Below are 13517 nucleotides of genomic sequence, written 5' to 3' on the forward strand. Positions count from 1 at the left end.
TGTCCTGTTATTCCCCAGGGTAACAGGTATATTACCTTGCACACCTTGGTACTATGAAGCTAGCCTTTCTTGATTGTAGAACGACTTCTTGAGACAAACACTTGCCATTAAGCTGTACAAAATTTTGAAGTCACCATGTAAAACATGCTACAAGGATTAGAACACCCAAAACTTTCCCCAAATGGCATGTCGGACACTTTTATAACAGTAAGGAATTCCTATGATAAAACTACTTCAGTGACACCTCTCTCAAATATGTCTCAGGGCATTAGAATTCTCTAGTCCAACTCAGCACAAAGCTCCCAACACCAAGTCCTGCTTTATTATAACTGATTTATTTCAAGTTTATACATTCTGCCTTCCACTCGCCAAACTTTTTCTGTTCTTAGGTTTCTAAAAAAATAGTCATTTTTTCAAAAGCAGAAAAGGAAAGATATATATTTAATATATAAAAGAAAAAGCTAAATCTGACATAATTTTATTCTTAAAAACATTCCATTTATTTACAGATGTATAAAAAGGCGAATTATTGGTCTACTGAGATCATGCTTCTTATTGAGTTAGGGTGAGAGCTCACTACCCTCCCAATTCCTCACCTCCTCTTACTCAACTACATCTTTCATAATCACACATAATTTTCAAAGATCAGTTTCTCCTGGGGTAAGGTTAAAAGGTAGGAGTTTTTTGGAGATTTTAGATTTCTGTCAAGACTGCAGGATTGTTCTGAAGACTGAGGCCTCCTCAAATTAGCCCTGATGACTTCCTACTTCTAAGAGGTCTTGAAAATACCATTATCTTGAGGATTTGTAATGACATCTGCAGCCTCCCTTCCACAACCGTAATCATCTCTGATTTCCATCTTTGTACATCTCTCATAACAGTCAAATATCTTCCCACCAAGAACTGACTATTACTGTTTGTCTGTTTTCCTTCTAAAAAAGAGAACAGTGTTCAGAAGCAGAATGGTGGTCCTTTTCCTGAGGATTATTCACTCACTTGCCTGCTCCTTGGCTGACCCTCAAAAGCCATAACAAGAGCCTTGGGAAGTCAGGAGGAAATGTGAGGACGAGGCAAGCAAGGAAATAATGGGAAACTGCTATACCTGGATTAAAGTATTAGCATCTCCAAGGACAATTATTAGCAGGGGAGACAGGTGCTGGACTCCTTGGCTAAGGCATTGAATGAAATCTGCTGGGTAAAGAGGAGTGAGAGGGATAATGAGAAGCTATGGGGCGCTCATTACCTACTTCAAGCTTCTTCAGTAACCTTTAGAGGAGTGAAGGATGAATGCTGATGAGCAGGTCTAGAAAGGCATGTAGCGCAAAACCAACAAAGGATTTGCTCCCACTGCCATTTGCAGAGGAAATTTTTCAATCTGTTGATTATCAGAGTTACTAGAAAGGGAACCAACCACGGAAGTAATAATTTACCGACTAGAATTATTCCAAGTTGGTCTCACAAACTGGGTCTGAAGATATGCTGAGTGGGATTTGGGATAAAGAAGGCAGGGGATGTAGAAGAAATAGCATCACCTAGGCACAGCCCAGGTACTGGAAGCTCTTGTGTTAGTGTTTCACAACACAAGCAAATCCTGTCAATGAAGACAGAACAGGGGTTACATTCCAAAATATAATTATTTAAGAAAGGCAAAATGCAGCAGCTAAACCCCAATCTATACATTTTCAGAATAGTGATTCTTACCCCCAGGAGTTTCCAAGAGACCCCTCAAGTGCACCATGATTATTTACAAACTAGATAGGAAACATCATTTCTATACTCAATACAAATCTCATCTTCTAGGTTGAAATCTTCAGCCTTTGAGAAATCTATGAAAACAACTATACAAAAATATAAATATCTTTATCTTTACAGGCTATCAGTCCTTCATACCCTGACAGCTAATGAGTGAAAAAGCTCTACAGATCATTGAATCCATGGTAGCAGATAATAAAAAATATATCTTGTGATTCAAATACTGCCTTATTTCCCTGGTAAAGAGTGCCTACTGTGACTTTACTTTTCCTTACATCCTGTGCAGGTAATAGTGAATGAAACCTTCAAGCACCAGAAGGCTGGTTTGATTCGGGAAATATCCAGCCCCACAATTTCTTATTTTGGCCACTGTCCTCTGGTCTGGGGAGGGAATGCTTTTCATTTTAGCTGTCTCCTGAATGACGTGATTTGTGAAAGTGAGAGGGCTCCCTCTATGCCTATCTCCAAAATACATATTCCAGGTAGAAAAATCCCTGGTACTGTGAAATGGTCTTTTCAACACCCAAAGACAATAAGGGAGAACTAGTATTTTTTTAAACATCTCAAAATAATTATCTTAGTAATAAAAGTTAAAAGCATTCCTACTTTACCAGAAGGCTTGGATTTATAATTCTGATTGAAAAGATGAAGGAATGAAAACTACTTGGGATATGAAAGAAGAGAAAATTTCACTGAATGACACAAAGTCCTTCACTTTGGTATTCCATGGTACCTATCCTCTCTCCCCCTCCTCTTGAAACACCAACTAAAAACTCTCTCTTCTGAATCCCTTTGCACAAGTGCATCACATTCCTTGGATTTCCGACTTAAACAACAGCTATCAACTACAATTCAGTCCATAGCAACTCCGAAGTCTCAAGCAGCTTTTTCTCTGGGAGGGAAGAACTAGGAACCACTATGGACCTAGAGTCTTGTCACGAATTCCTTGGGTAAGAGGGGCACCTCGTGTTCAGTAATGGATCACATCTTCTTAGAGAGGATGAGGAGACCCAGCACCACAAGTGAGGTAACACATTTTAACATGATCAGAATTTCATAGTAGTAATTTCTTATACCGAGGTCAGCACCCTACCCCCTTTCTCTACCGTTATCTACCACATCAAAGTCAAGGATCACTGTTCCATGACACAAATAAACAGATGCCTGCAGAGAAAGGAGGGTTCCTCTCACAGCCTGGCTTCTGCCTGAGGACAAATAAGTTCATTTCCCTGCAGAACTTGGTGAGGCCCCAGAGTTGCCCAATTTGGCCACAATAGGTGCCAATGTAGGCATCACCTTGCTCTCCCGGCATTCCTGGTCATTCCCTGTTAAGTTTATTTTGTGTCCAACTGACCCAACTTTGGCAGCTACAGGTGCCAAACAAGGCATCACCTTGAGACTCTGACCATCTGCATCACTGGAAGGATTAGCTACTTTTAAACCTAGAGGTGCCAACTTTGGCATAGGCCTCCACAAAGTATCTGTGCTGCTATTCTCTAGGCCAGCCTTCATGTGTAGGATGGGGGGTGAGGACACACTTTCAGGCTCTGCAGGGACGCCAGAAGTATTTTTCCCTCCATCATTGGCTTTCCTGTGGGAAAGGAGGGGATCCTTTATCTCAGAGTCAATAACAATCTTAAGGACATCTGGCTCAGAGGCTGGTTCTGCAAGTTGTTTTTCACTCTCAGAAAAGTCATCGTCTTCCAAGTGCAAGAGGAGGGGACTGACAGAGTCACTCTCCCCTTGTACATCAGGCAACTCTTTTAAATCAGTTCCCAAGTGGCCAACCTGGAAAGTTGTTCTGTTCCCAGGAGGCAGCTTACTGATAAAAGCCCGCCGAGCATCCCCTGGAAACTCTGCATCCATAGAACTGGGCAGTTCAGCCAGGCTAACAGAATCATCATTTAGTTGCTGATTAAGAAAGGCAATCTCATTGAGCAAAGAAGTCAGTGTCTCATCAGTATCATCCTCATCTTCCATGTTAGTTAGCAGTTCGTTGGGATCTAGTGCTGCTTCCTCTATAGCTGATGCTACTTTTCTCAGTTCCATCTCTATGCTTGAGTCTTTGAGATCTTTCATCTTTAATTTATGAAATGGAGACTCCTTTGGCTTCAGTCTCTCTCGTCTTGATTCACTCTCTTTCCATTTATACTGAATTCCTCTCATATCACCAGAAATCTTTTTGGGTAAAAACTCCTGTGCTTCTTGCATACTGGAAACATCAACTATTTGTGGAAAACCAGAGTCTTTATTTGCCAGAAAAACCTGTGTTGGACCCAATGCCATTCTGCCATCTCTATGGTTGCCTCTGGAAGAGATTCTCCCTGAATCTTCAAAGGAGTTATCTTCATTCCTGACAGTGTTTTGCAGGTGGTCAGGTGGCTTACCATCAGGAAGTTCATGAGGATATTTGCTGCCACCCATTTCTACCAAACCTCCTTCTGTGGCCAGTGAAGTCACATTAACAATTCTCGGCATCATAAATAAGTCGTCATTTTCTAGGAGGAAAAAAAAGCATTTAGATCTACAATGGTAAGACTGTCTCTCTTTATTCATACTCAATAACCACCTTAGGGAGTTGTAGTCAAAATTCACCTGTCTACTTTTATCAAGAAGATGAAAGGAAATACTAGTTCTTCAAATTATGGACGTAGCCTAATAAGAAAACAGGCAAAATCTAACCAAAAGACTCTTTGATATTTCATCATTAATAAAAGTTTCCTTTCATTATTTTATAGAAATGTTGCCCAAGTTAATTCTTTATCTTGAGGCAGACATGCAACTTGATTCTGTTCACCCAGTTAACTGCTACTCTAAGGGAAAAATGAAGCCCTAGAGGCAGCGCTGTAAGAGAAAGGCTGACTCCTCCAGATTGGCTTTAGCAGTATTTGTATTGGTAAGGTTACCCTTTTACCTTAATATAAATTTAGGTGCCTAGAACCTAAGTCATCAAAGTAAGACTTCCTTTTCAACTCTACTTAGCCTCCAAAGGGAGTGGTGCTCAAACTGAATCAGGCTGGTAATGTAGGAGTACACCATCTCTGAGTACAGCACAAAAATGACAAACAGTTATCAACACTAAAAACTGAAACAATAACTCCTTGTCTTCCTTTGACTTTCACCTTTTTAATTCTTTTCCTACTTAGAAATAACTAGAGCTCACAAAATAGTTCCCAAACCCAGGCAAAAAGACCAGTAAATACCACAGACTGAGCCGAATACGTTCTAAAAAGAGGGTATCTCTTACTAAGGCAAATGCAAATACAATAGCTCTTTAACATTAATAAACACATTCAAAGGCTTTCTCTGTCACTGTCAGATACCAGGGATAACTCTTTTTTAGTATCCATGGAAGACAACACTGAAGACATACCTGATTGAGCCATAGCACTGCTGGCAACCTGAGGCTTCAGATCTGCTTCTAAGAGAGCAGGAGAAACAGTTACCACTGGTCCTGAGAATAGGGGACCTTTTAAGGTGAGCAACTGTCCTTGTGGAGTCATCACAATGTTGGCAGAGGTGTGTGGAGTGTTAGAGGGTGAGGTATTTTCTGTAAGGAAGATCAAAAATGAGTTAAGTATAAAAGATACACTAAAGCTAGAGTAGCCTAAGAGTCTAGGAAACATCCCTAAAACCACACTCTGATTTAAAAGGCAAGAAGTAAATTTCAAATTTAGTTAGGGAATCTCAACTTGGAATTTACTTTTTGGACCACTTTTTACTGAGTAATGGTTACGTGTCCACTGATTCTCCTAAGGAACAGAGTTGCTTTCTGCTGAGGAACAGAGCTATGGAACCACTTTTTCAGTGGAATGCTTCTGATAGTCTTGATGGTGAATCAGGATGAAGGCACACACAATTCTATCCTTTACAGCTCTATAACACCTTTTCTATACACTTCTACCGAACTACTTCAAGCTTCTAGACTTCAGTTTTTCCATCTGTGAAATGAGGTGACTGGAATAAATGATCATCAAAATCCTTTCTTAGCAATAACATGATTTGATTCTGCAATGTAAAAACGAACTCATATTTTAGTATCCATCACTACTTTCTTAACTGATATAATAAATCAGACTTCCTGATTCATACACTGGGCTACCCAGAGTAAAAAAGGATATACCATTCTCTAAGGATATAAACAAGGAATGTAAAATCAATATAGCCTCATTTCCAAAATCAAAATAGGAGAGAGCAAGAACTTAAAACCAATTTACTTTGTTCCTTAATAGCAACTCACTGATAGGCAATCGGATGGAAAATAGAGCCTAATTAAACAAAATGAAAATTTTTTAAAATTTCCAATTTCTTTGTCTCAGCTAGATCCAAACTTCCTTAACTCATGAGCAGATCTGCAGGGAAATCAAGAGTTCAAGTATAAAGTCTGAAAAGAGGGCAGCTTAAAAAAATACTCACTGAAACACTGGAAGAAAAATGCATCACTGTAGACTGCTATCGAAGTAGGTCTTGTATGTTACCATGACTGGTAACTTCTTAGGATTTGCTTGTGTGTGTAAAGCTAGAAACTGAAATCTAATGTAATTAACGTTCTACATTTTATAAAACCTATCTTTAATTCATTTAATTGAAACTAAAATTGTGGCCAAGAGAAGACGTTCAGTCCACTACAAACATGTTCATCTACATTAAGGAAAGCAAAACGTCCCTCCTACCTGTGGTCTGGTCTCTTTTTCTGGAAAGAATCAAAGGTTTCCCCTTCCTGTTATTTAGAAACATCTGTCCAAGATCTACAGAAGATGCAGAAGATCCTTCCTGCTGTTTGCTAGTCCTGGGAGACACATCAAACTCATCTGATCCCATCTTCTTTTTTCTTTTTTGTGCCTCTAGTGCTTGTTGTTTTGCATAAATATACTCTAGCTTCTTCAGGACCACTTCTTCTGTCTTACCTATAGGTTGATAGGGAATAAATAGTCACTCTTTATATGACCCCAAATAATAATGAGAAATAGAGTCAACTGAAATTCAGTTGACTTAACTATATTCCCCAAAACTATGGAAGCCAAGAGTGATTATCATCCAGAAGAAATGTCCCACCCTGTCAAAGGATAACTGGTGTGAACTCTGGGAACCAAGCCTTAAACTAAGTAGTATCTGAAAGGTCTACTGAGGATTTCTCCTCACTAAAGCTGTTGTTATACTCTTTACCAGAGATCATTCACATATCTTACCTGAAAGAGATGATACTTTCCGTATCAAAATATTCCGTTTTCGAGTCAGCAGATTTTTCTGTCCTATCAACTTGTCTGCCTGATCTGTTAGTCCCTGAATTTCACTGAACGCCTAGAATAGAAATAGTAACATCATGTCAATCGATTCGCTCTTTCCTAAAAATGAGTGAGGCCTACACAGTTTCTTTAATGAAAAAATTTTTATCTGATATTTTAGAGAACTTTATAATGCCATTTAAAACAATTCTTGAAGTTAGGGAAATTATTTTTTGTTAAACTGTAGGAGGTTTTCTGGTTTATACTCTTAAGGAACATGAATATTTCCAAAATGCGTCACTGAGTAATTAACAGGTGTTCCCAACACTGCAAGGAGATACAAAACATTTTACTCTGCTCAGATTTTAATAACCAACTTTAAAATCATCTCCTAGTCTAAGTAAAATCTGGTTGAAATAACTTTACCCTGGAGGGACAGGAATGCTTGCCTTGGACTCCTCCAATTTCTACTTAAAAGCAATTTAAATGAAATTATCTTAGATATTCTACATGCAAAGTTAAAACTTCTGCTGGCTTGAAAATTTCAGGTTTTCTTTTAAAATGACTGTCAACTGTTGAGAAGTGTGTTAAAATATCACTTATGTTGCACTTTTCACTGTGATAAACTCTTCTAAGTGCTATGGAGAATACCAATGTAAAGAGATTATGCTAAACAGAGCTTACCAGAGTTTCTGACTTTATTTGAAGGAAGGATAGCTCAGCCAGTGAAGAATTTGACTTCCAGTGAAAAGCTACTCTGACTCAACGGGATTTTCCCCCTACGGGATTTATTGAGCACTCCCTAGGTCCACATTCAAATGTTAAATACAAGCTCTATTTCAATCTCCCTCATTTGGTAACGGATTCTCTTTCTCATAGTACCTCTAGAAGATTCTCTTACTCAAGTTCTTATTTGTCATTTACACAGAACACTTACCCTAGTGAGAATGAGACTTTTGGAAACCTTGGAAGAATGAAGTAATCCCAATGTGATCTTCAATTTCTCAAAGAGATCCCTCATTTCACCACGCCGGCGCCGCTCATTGGCAGTGTGTGTTCGGCGATAATAAGCAAAAGCTTCTGCTTCTTTCTGTAGCTTTTCACTCCAGTAATCAGGCTTCAGTTTTAGAGGAATAGGTGGAGCCTGTCCAAATAAAAGATTGCCACCTAAATATTTTCACATGTACCTGCCCTCTTCCTTCCATCCCAAATGGTACTATATCAGACACCTACTATCTTCTGTCCAGACTACTATAAGAGACTCTTAATTGGTAATCTTACTACCAGTCCATCCTCCTCCAAATCTAACTTCCACAGTGTAAATCCTAATACATGCTATTGTGATAGCACTTCCCTGCTCCAATTTCAGTGGTTCTCAAATGAGAAGAATCTGAGGGGAAGGGATCTATAAAGGCTTATCCATATAATTTATTATTATTAAAACTTGTTTTCATGACACAAATTACATGAAAAAAACTGACAAAATTTTGATTGGTGTAAAACGTTTAAAATTTTTTTCTTAAATACTATAAGACCCTTTACAAATTGGTAAAGGATCAACTGCCACTCTTCCTAAATGACTGTTTTCTCCAACCATTCCAGAGTGCTAGAAGTTTCCAAAACACACTGCAACCTCACACCTCCCTGCCATTACACTGGTTATTGCCTGCACCTATCCCTCCCACCCTATCCTCCATAACTTAACATTTAAAACTCAAACTTTGCATTTTTCAGGAAAGTCTTCCTTGACTTTCAGGACGCCTTAGGCTTCCTTTCTCTCTTATTTATTCTATTTCAATTTTTAAAGTTATTTACTACAAAGAAGTAATAGAGGCATATAGAGTTTTAAATATAAACATTTAAAGAACTTACAATGAAAAGCCCTGCACCTGTACCTGGATCCTTAGAAACAACCACTTTTTGATTCTTTTAGTGGCTGTTTCTGGCTCTTAAATATATATCCTAAATAAAAAACAGCAATATAAGCTGCTTTTCAATTTTCAATGCTATCTATTTATGCCCTGCTACGCAGATGATGATTTAACTCATACTACTCTCTTACATCTCACCATCCCATCTTCCTAATAGAGATCATTAATTTTAGTTCTTCTATTGATCCCTTTGCAACTTGAATATAATTCTATCTCAATTTCTCATTTCATCAACAACAGACAGTATCTCTTTGTAAAATGAGGATGCCCACTTATATCCTTCCCTTTATTTCTTCTTCCCTCTTTCACCTCACAATTTGTCATTTGTACTTACACATTTTTTTCAAGACTTAAATTAAGTCTTCCATATTTTATTCATAGGTTATAAAAGTTTTAAAAAATCAAACAGTGACTACCCTATTATGACAACATGAATACTATTCATAAAGTGAGCAATAATTGTATTTCCTGTCCTCCGCAGTTTTTTGGTTTTGTGTTTTTCCCCTTCTGATATCTCTAATTGTCTTTCTTTTTTTCTGCCACTGTCTGCCTTTATTATAACCCTGACAATACCTGAAAACTCTAATATAAACTCAGGTTCTTTCTAAAGTTTAATTCATTGTGCATTAGTATAGCATAGGAGAAGAAAAGATACAAGAAGATAGAAAATTAACACAAAGTTTAAATATAGCAAGACACTACAAATAATTTGCACGTCCTAATTAGGGTACAAAACAATGGATTGTATAAATAAGCTATTCTGAAAATTCCTATGTCTGAAAAATGTTTTATGATGAAAAAAATTAAATATAGTGATACACACAAATATGTATCATATGATCCCCATAACCAGACCAAACCCAAACTAATTGCCCAGTGGTTTTTGAAAGGACCTGAATACCACCTTCTACCTCAACCCAATCTCCATCATTGTCTTTATCTCTTAAATTAAGAAGACAGAATAACAAGTCGAAAATGGTTTAAACAACTAGACTCTCTTCCATTCTTAAGTTAGTAAGGATAAAGAGAAAACCTTGCTTAATTATGGTACCGTGATTATCATGCATGGAATACATTAAGAAAATCAAAGAAGGTTTATAATTTCATGGCTCCTTGAATTACTAGCCATCATTTCAGAAAGTAATTAATTTTCTAGGTCACCGACAATCATGAGCCTAGACAAAGAAGAATGCCAGCTTGTTTACATCACATCATTACATTATAGGATTAGTTTTCAAATAAGCACATCAATTTTCATACACTCCATACCCATTTTAATTCCTCTAAATTATTCTATCTTCTCGGGATTGTACAGAATTAAGAGGAAAAAAAAGTATTAACAGTATAATAAGGAAAAAAAGCTGATTATTAACTCACTGGGAAAAATAGCCCTGAAAAAAGTCATAGCTAATATTGCTAATGTTTTAACCTGAAGACAAATTTATCAATTTTAAGTGAGTAATTATCATTAAATATATCGTAAATACCTTTCGACTCTTTTCAGCCGCTTTTTCATCTGCAGAGATATGGGTTCGGCACCTAGAGAAAGACAGCATTTTCCAATATCTTACTGAAATTCAATAATCTAAGACCTATTTCACAGCTATATTAAAGCAAACCATCCCAAATTGTCTAAAGTGTAACTAGCTTCTTTTCTCCAAGGTCCAATATGTGATAAGACGATTTATTCAACAGTATACTTTTTTTCTCTAAGAAAAGCGTCCAAATAGTCCCTAAACTACAAATTACTTTTTCAATCATGAAATAGGTCAGACATACAAAACTGTATAAACAAATATATGATGAATATCCATGTAACTACCCACTCAGCTTGATAAATAAAACATCTCAAAAATGTAAGAGATCCTATGTGCAGCCTACTCAACGACATGTCTTTTCTTCCTTCCTTCTCATAAGTGCGTTTACCAGGCACATCATCACTATTTTACTAGAATGTATGATGTATCCCTAAACAGAAAATACCATGTAGCATTTTAAACATTATATATTATAGTGTATCTTTCTTCAACTGATTTGTTTCACTCAAGTTACATCTGACATACGTTGATAAATATAGTTCGAGTTCAATCATTTTAACTGCTATACAGTATTCCAAAGTGTGAATTTTCCAAAACTTACTTTTTCAGAATGTTAGAATTTAGGTTGTTTCCAAATTTTCATAATGGCAAACAATGTTGCAATGGATAGTCCCAGACATGACCCCCTGTACACATGTGAAATTGTTTCTAGGGTGCGGGATGCCGGGTGGAAGAAAGACAGGCACATCTTCAACTTTAGTAACATCACACTGCTCTCCAAAGTGGTTATAGCAATTTATACTCCCACTTGTAGTATGTTCCTACTGCTCCACAACTGGATAACTACTAACAGAAATCTCAATTTCTGTCAGTCTTATGGGTGTGAATTGGTGAAGTCATTGTTGTTTTAAGGTGTATTTCCCTAACTATGTGTGAGGCTGAACAAATGTGCATGTGTTCACTGGCCATCCAGGTTTCCTCTTCTGTGAATTGCCTGTGATATCCACTACTTACTTTTCTACTGGATCACCTTTTTCTTATTGACTTGTAACAGTTATTTTATATCCTCGATACTACTCCTTTGTCAAACATGTATTGCAAATATTTTCCTTACAGTCTGAATTTGCCTCTTCACTGTTTTCATGGTGTTCTCATAAATAGAAATTAAAAAATTTTTAACAATCTGTTCTTTTACAGTTTGTGCTGTGTGTGTCAGTTATTCTTGGCCCTTTATTATTCCAGTCCATTAACATGGTATCTCTCCATTTATCGAATTCTTCTTCAATGTGTTTCAATAACATTTTATAAAAGCCTTGCACAGTTTTTGTTAATAGTCCCAAACAGCTTTTTTCTATTATTATTGTAAATGGCATTTTTTATATTACATTTTTTGTTTGTTCCTATTGTTTAGGAACTTGATTTCAGTATACAGAATTTGTATCCTTCAATACCATGGAACTTAAGTCTAATTAAGTTTTTAAGATATTTAAATTCTTTCAACCTTAACCAGTAGGCAACTGAAGTAGCCTCCAAACAGCTCTGAAGTGAAGAAAACTACTAGGCCTAGTTCTTGCTCCTGAGACCTTCTCAGCATCACTAGGGATGAAGAATTACTCTTTCTCAACTCATTGCTACTTTACATGGTGGTTAATGAGATAACAGGAAAAGCAGAATATCTAGTACAAAATAAGAACCCATACCTTCTTTCCCTTCTGTCTCTCACACCTTAATCTTTAATCAATACAAGACTTACTAAAACAGAAAATGGAATAAGTTTTCCTGAGCGAGTCACCATGCCCTATATATTTTCATCTCATCATCTACTTAAGAGGTAGGAAAATTTTCCTAACTGCATCTTACCTGTTCAACTAGTAAAGTAACCAAATTTAGAATTTAATGCCTTATTCTTTTTTTTTTTTTTTTTTTTTGAGGAAGATTAGCCCTGAGCTAACAACTGCCAATCCTCCTCTTTTTGCCAAGGAAGACCGGCCCTGAGCTAACAGCCAGGCTGATCTTCCTCCACTTTATATGTGGGACGCCTACCACAGCATGGCTTTTGCCAAGCGGTGCCATGTCCGCACTGGGGATCCAAACCAGCGAACCCCGGGCCTCCAAGAAGCGGAACGTGTGAACTTAACCGCTGTACCACCGGGCCGGCCCCTAATGCCTTATTCTTAAAAGATAAAGGAACTAAGCTTTGTTGAGTCATCCACTTATGTCAGGTATGCTAGGTGCACACACTATCTCACTGAACACTTCAACTAGGGCCTTTTTTCTCATTTCATAGGTAAAGAATCTAGGATTCAGAGATTAAAGACTTGCCCAAGGTTAAATAGCTACAAACTAGCAAAACTAGTATTTTAACCAATATGTCAGGCTCCAAAAGCGTATGTTATTTACATTTATAAACTGTCTTCTAGAAATAACCAAGCCAAGTTAATTACCTCTAAATTCCAGCTTCTCTTCTTATCTACTGATGAGAAAAAAACTAGAGAATAAAGGAACCAGGTCGATTACGCAGAACTCCAAAACAGAACATTTAGTTTGTTTATGGTCATAAAACAACAACAACAATCAAAAGAGAAATAAGACTTACGGCTGTTTGAAAGTCTGTGTGTGGGCAGCTGTGGTCTTTATGTGGGCAACATTAATTTCCTCGGAGAGCTCTTCCACAGTCTCAATGTCCACCTGCTCCTCATCATCTTCAATGTATTCTACACAGTTATTCTGAAATACAGCATTCCAAGAGTAAATAAAGTTTTGAGAAGCAAGCACACCTAGACTTTTCAACCGAATGCTCCCCTTATAAAACTAACCAGTGCCAAACATTGATCTTACACCATGAGTATTGGTAATCCTAAATTCCTCCTTATAATTAACAAATTAAGTCATAAAGACAACATATGATTAGAGCTAACCACCAAGAACTACATTATAAATTACAGATATCTATTAAACAGACATCATTAGACTGAATAGAGTCCTCAAAGGGCTGTATTGTTGATTTAGTGTTATTTCTAGTGGACAAAATTCAGGTATGGATGTATTAAAGCTGCATAAATCTTAAGATT

General features: G+C 37.2%; 1 protein-coding gene across 17 annotated transcripts in view; it reads right to left on the minus strand.

The window, feature by feature from the left end:
* Positions 1-316: 316 nt before the first annotated feature.
* Positions 317-13517, minus strand: part of MGA (MAX dimerization protein MGA) — a 155903-nt gene continuing 142702 nt past the window's right edge. For all 17 annotated transcript variants that reach the window (XM_014857329.3, XM_070503283.1, XM_044765097.2 and 14 more), the window contains 7 exons: positions 13043-13173; positions 10396-10447; positions 7915-8121; positions 6942-7053; positions 6426-6659; positions 5126-5302; positions 317-4250 (listed from right to left, as the gene is read on the minus strand). In XM_014857329.3, the coding sequence (XP_014712815.2) occupies positions 2974-4250; positions 5126-5302; positions 6426-6659; positions 6942-7053; positions 7915-8121; positions 10396-10447; positions 13043-13173 (2190 nt within the window). In that variant the 3' untranslated portion in view covers positions 317-2973. The remainder of the gene's footprint in view (positions 4251-5125; positions 5303-6425; positions 6660-6941; positions 7054-7914; positions 8122-10395; positions 10448-13042; positions 13174-13517) is intronic.

Source organism: Equus asinus, chromosome 2 (assembly GCF_041296235.1).
Source record: "Equus asinus isolate D_3611 breed Donkey chromosome 2, EquAss-T2T_v2, whole genome shotgun sequence".
Taxonomy (NCBI): domain Eukaryota; kingdom Metazoa; phylum Chordata; class Mammalia; order Perissodactyla; family Equidae; genus Equus; species Equus asinus.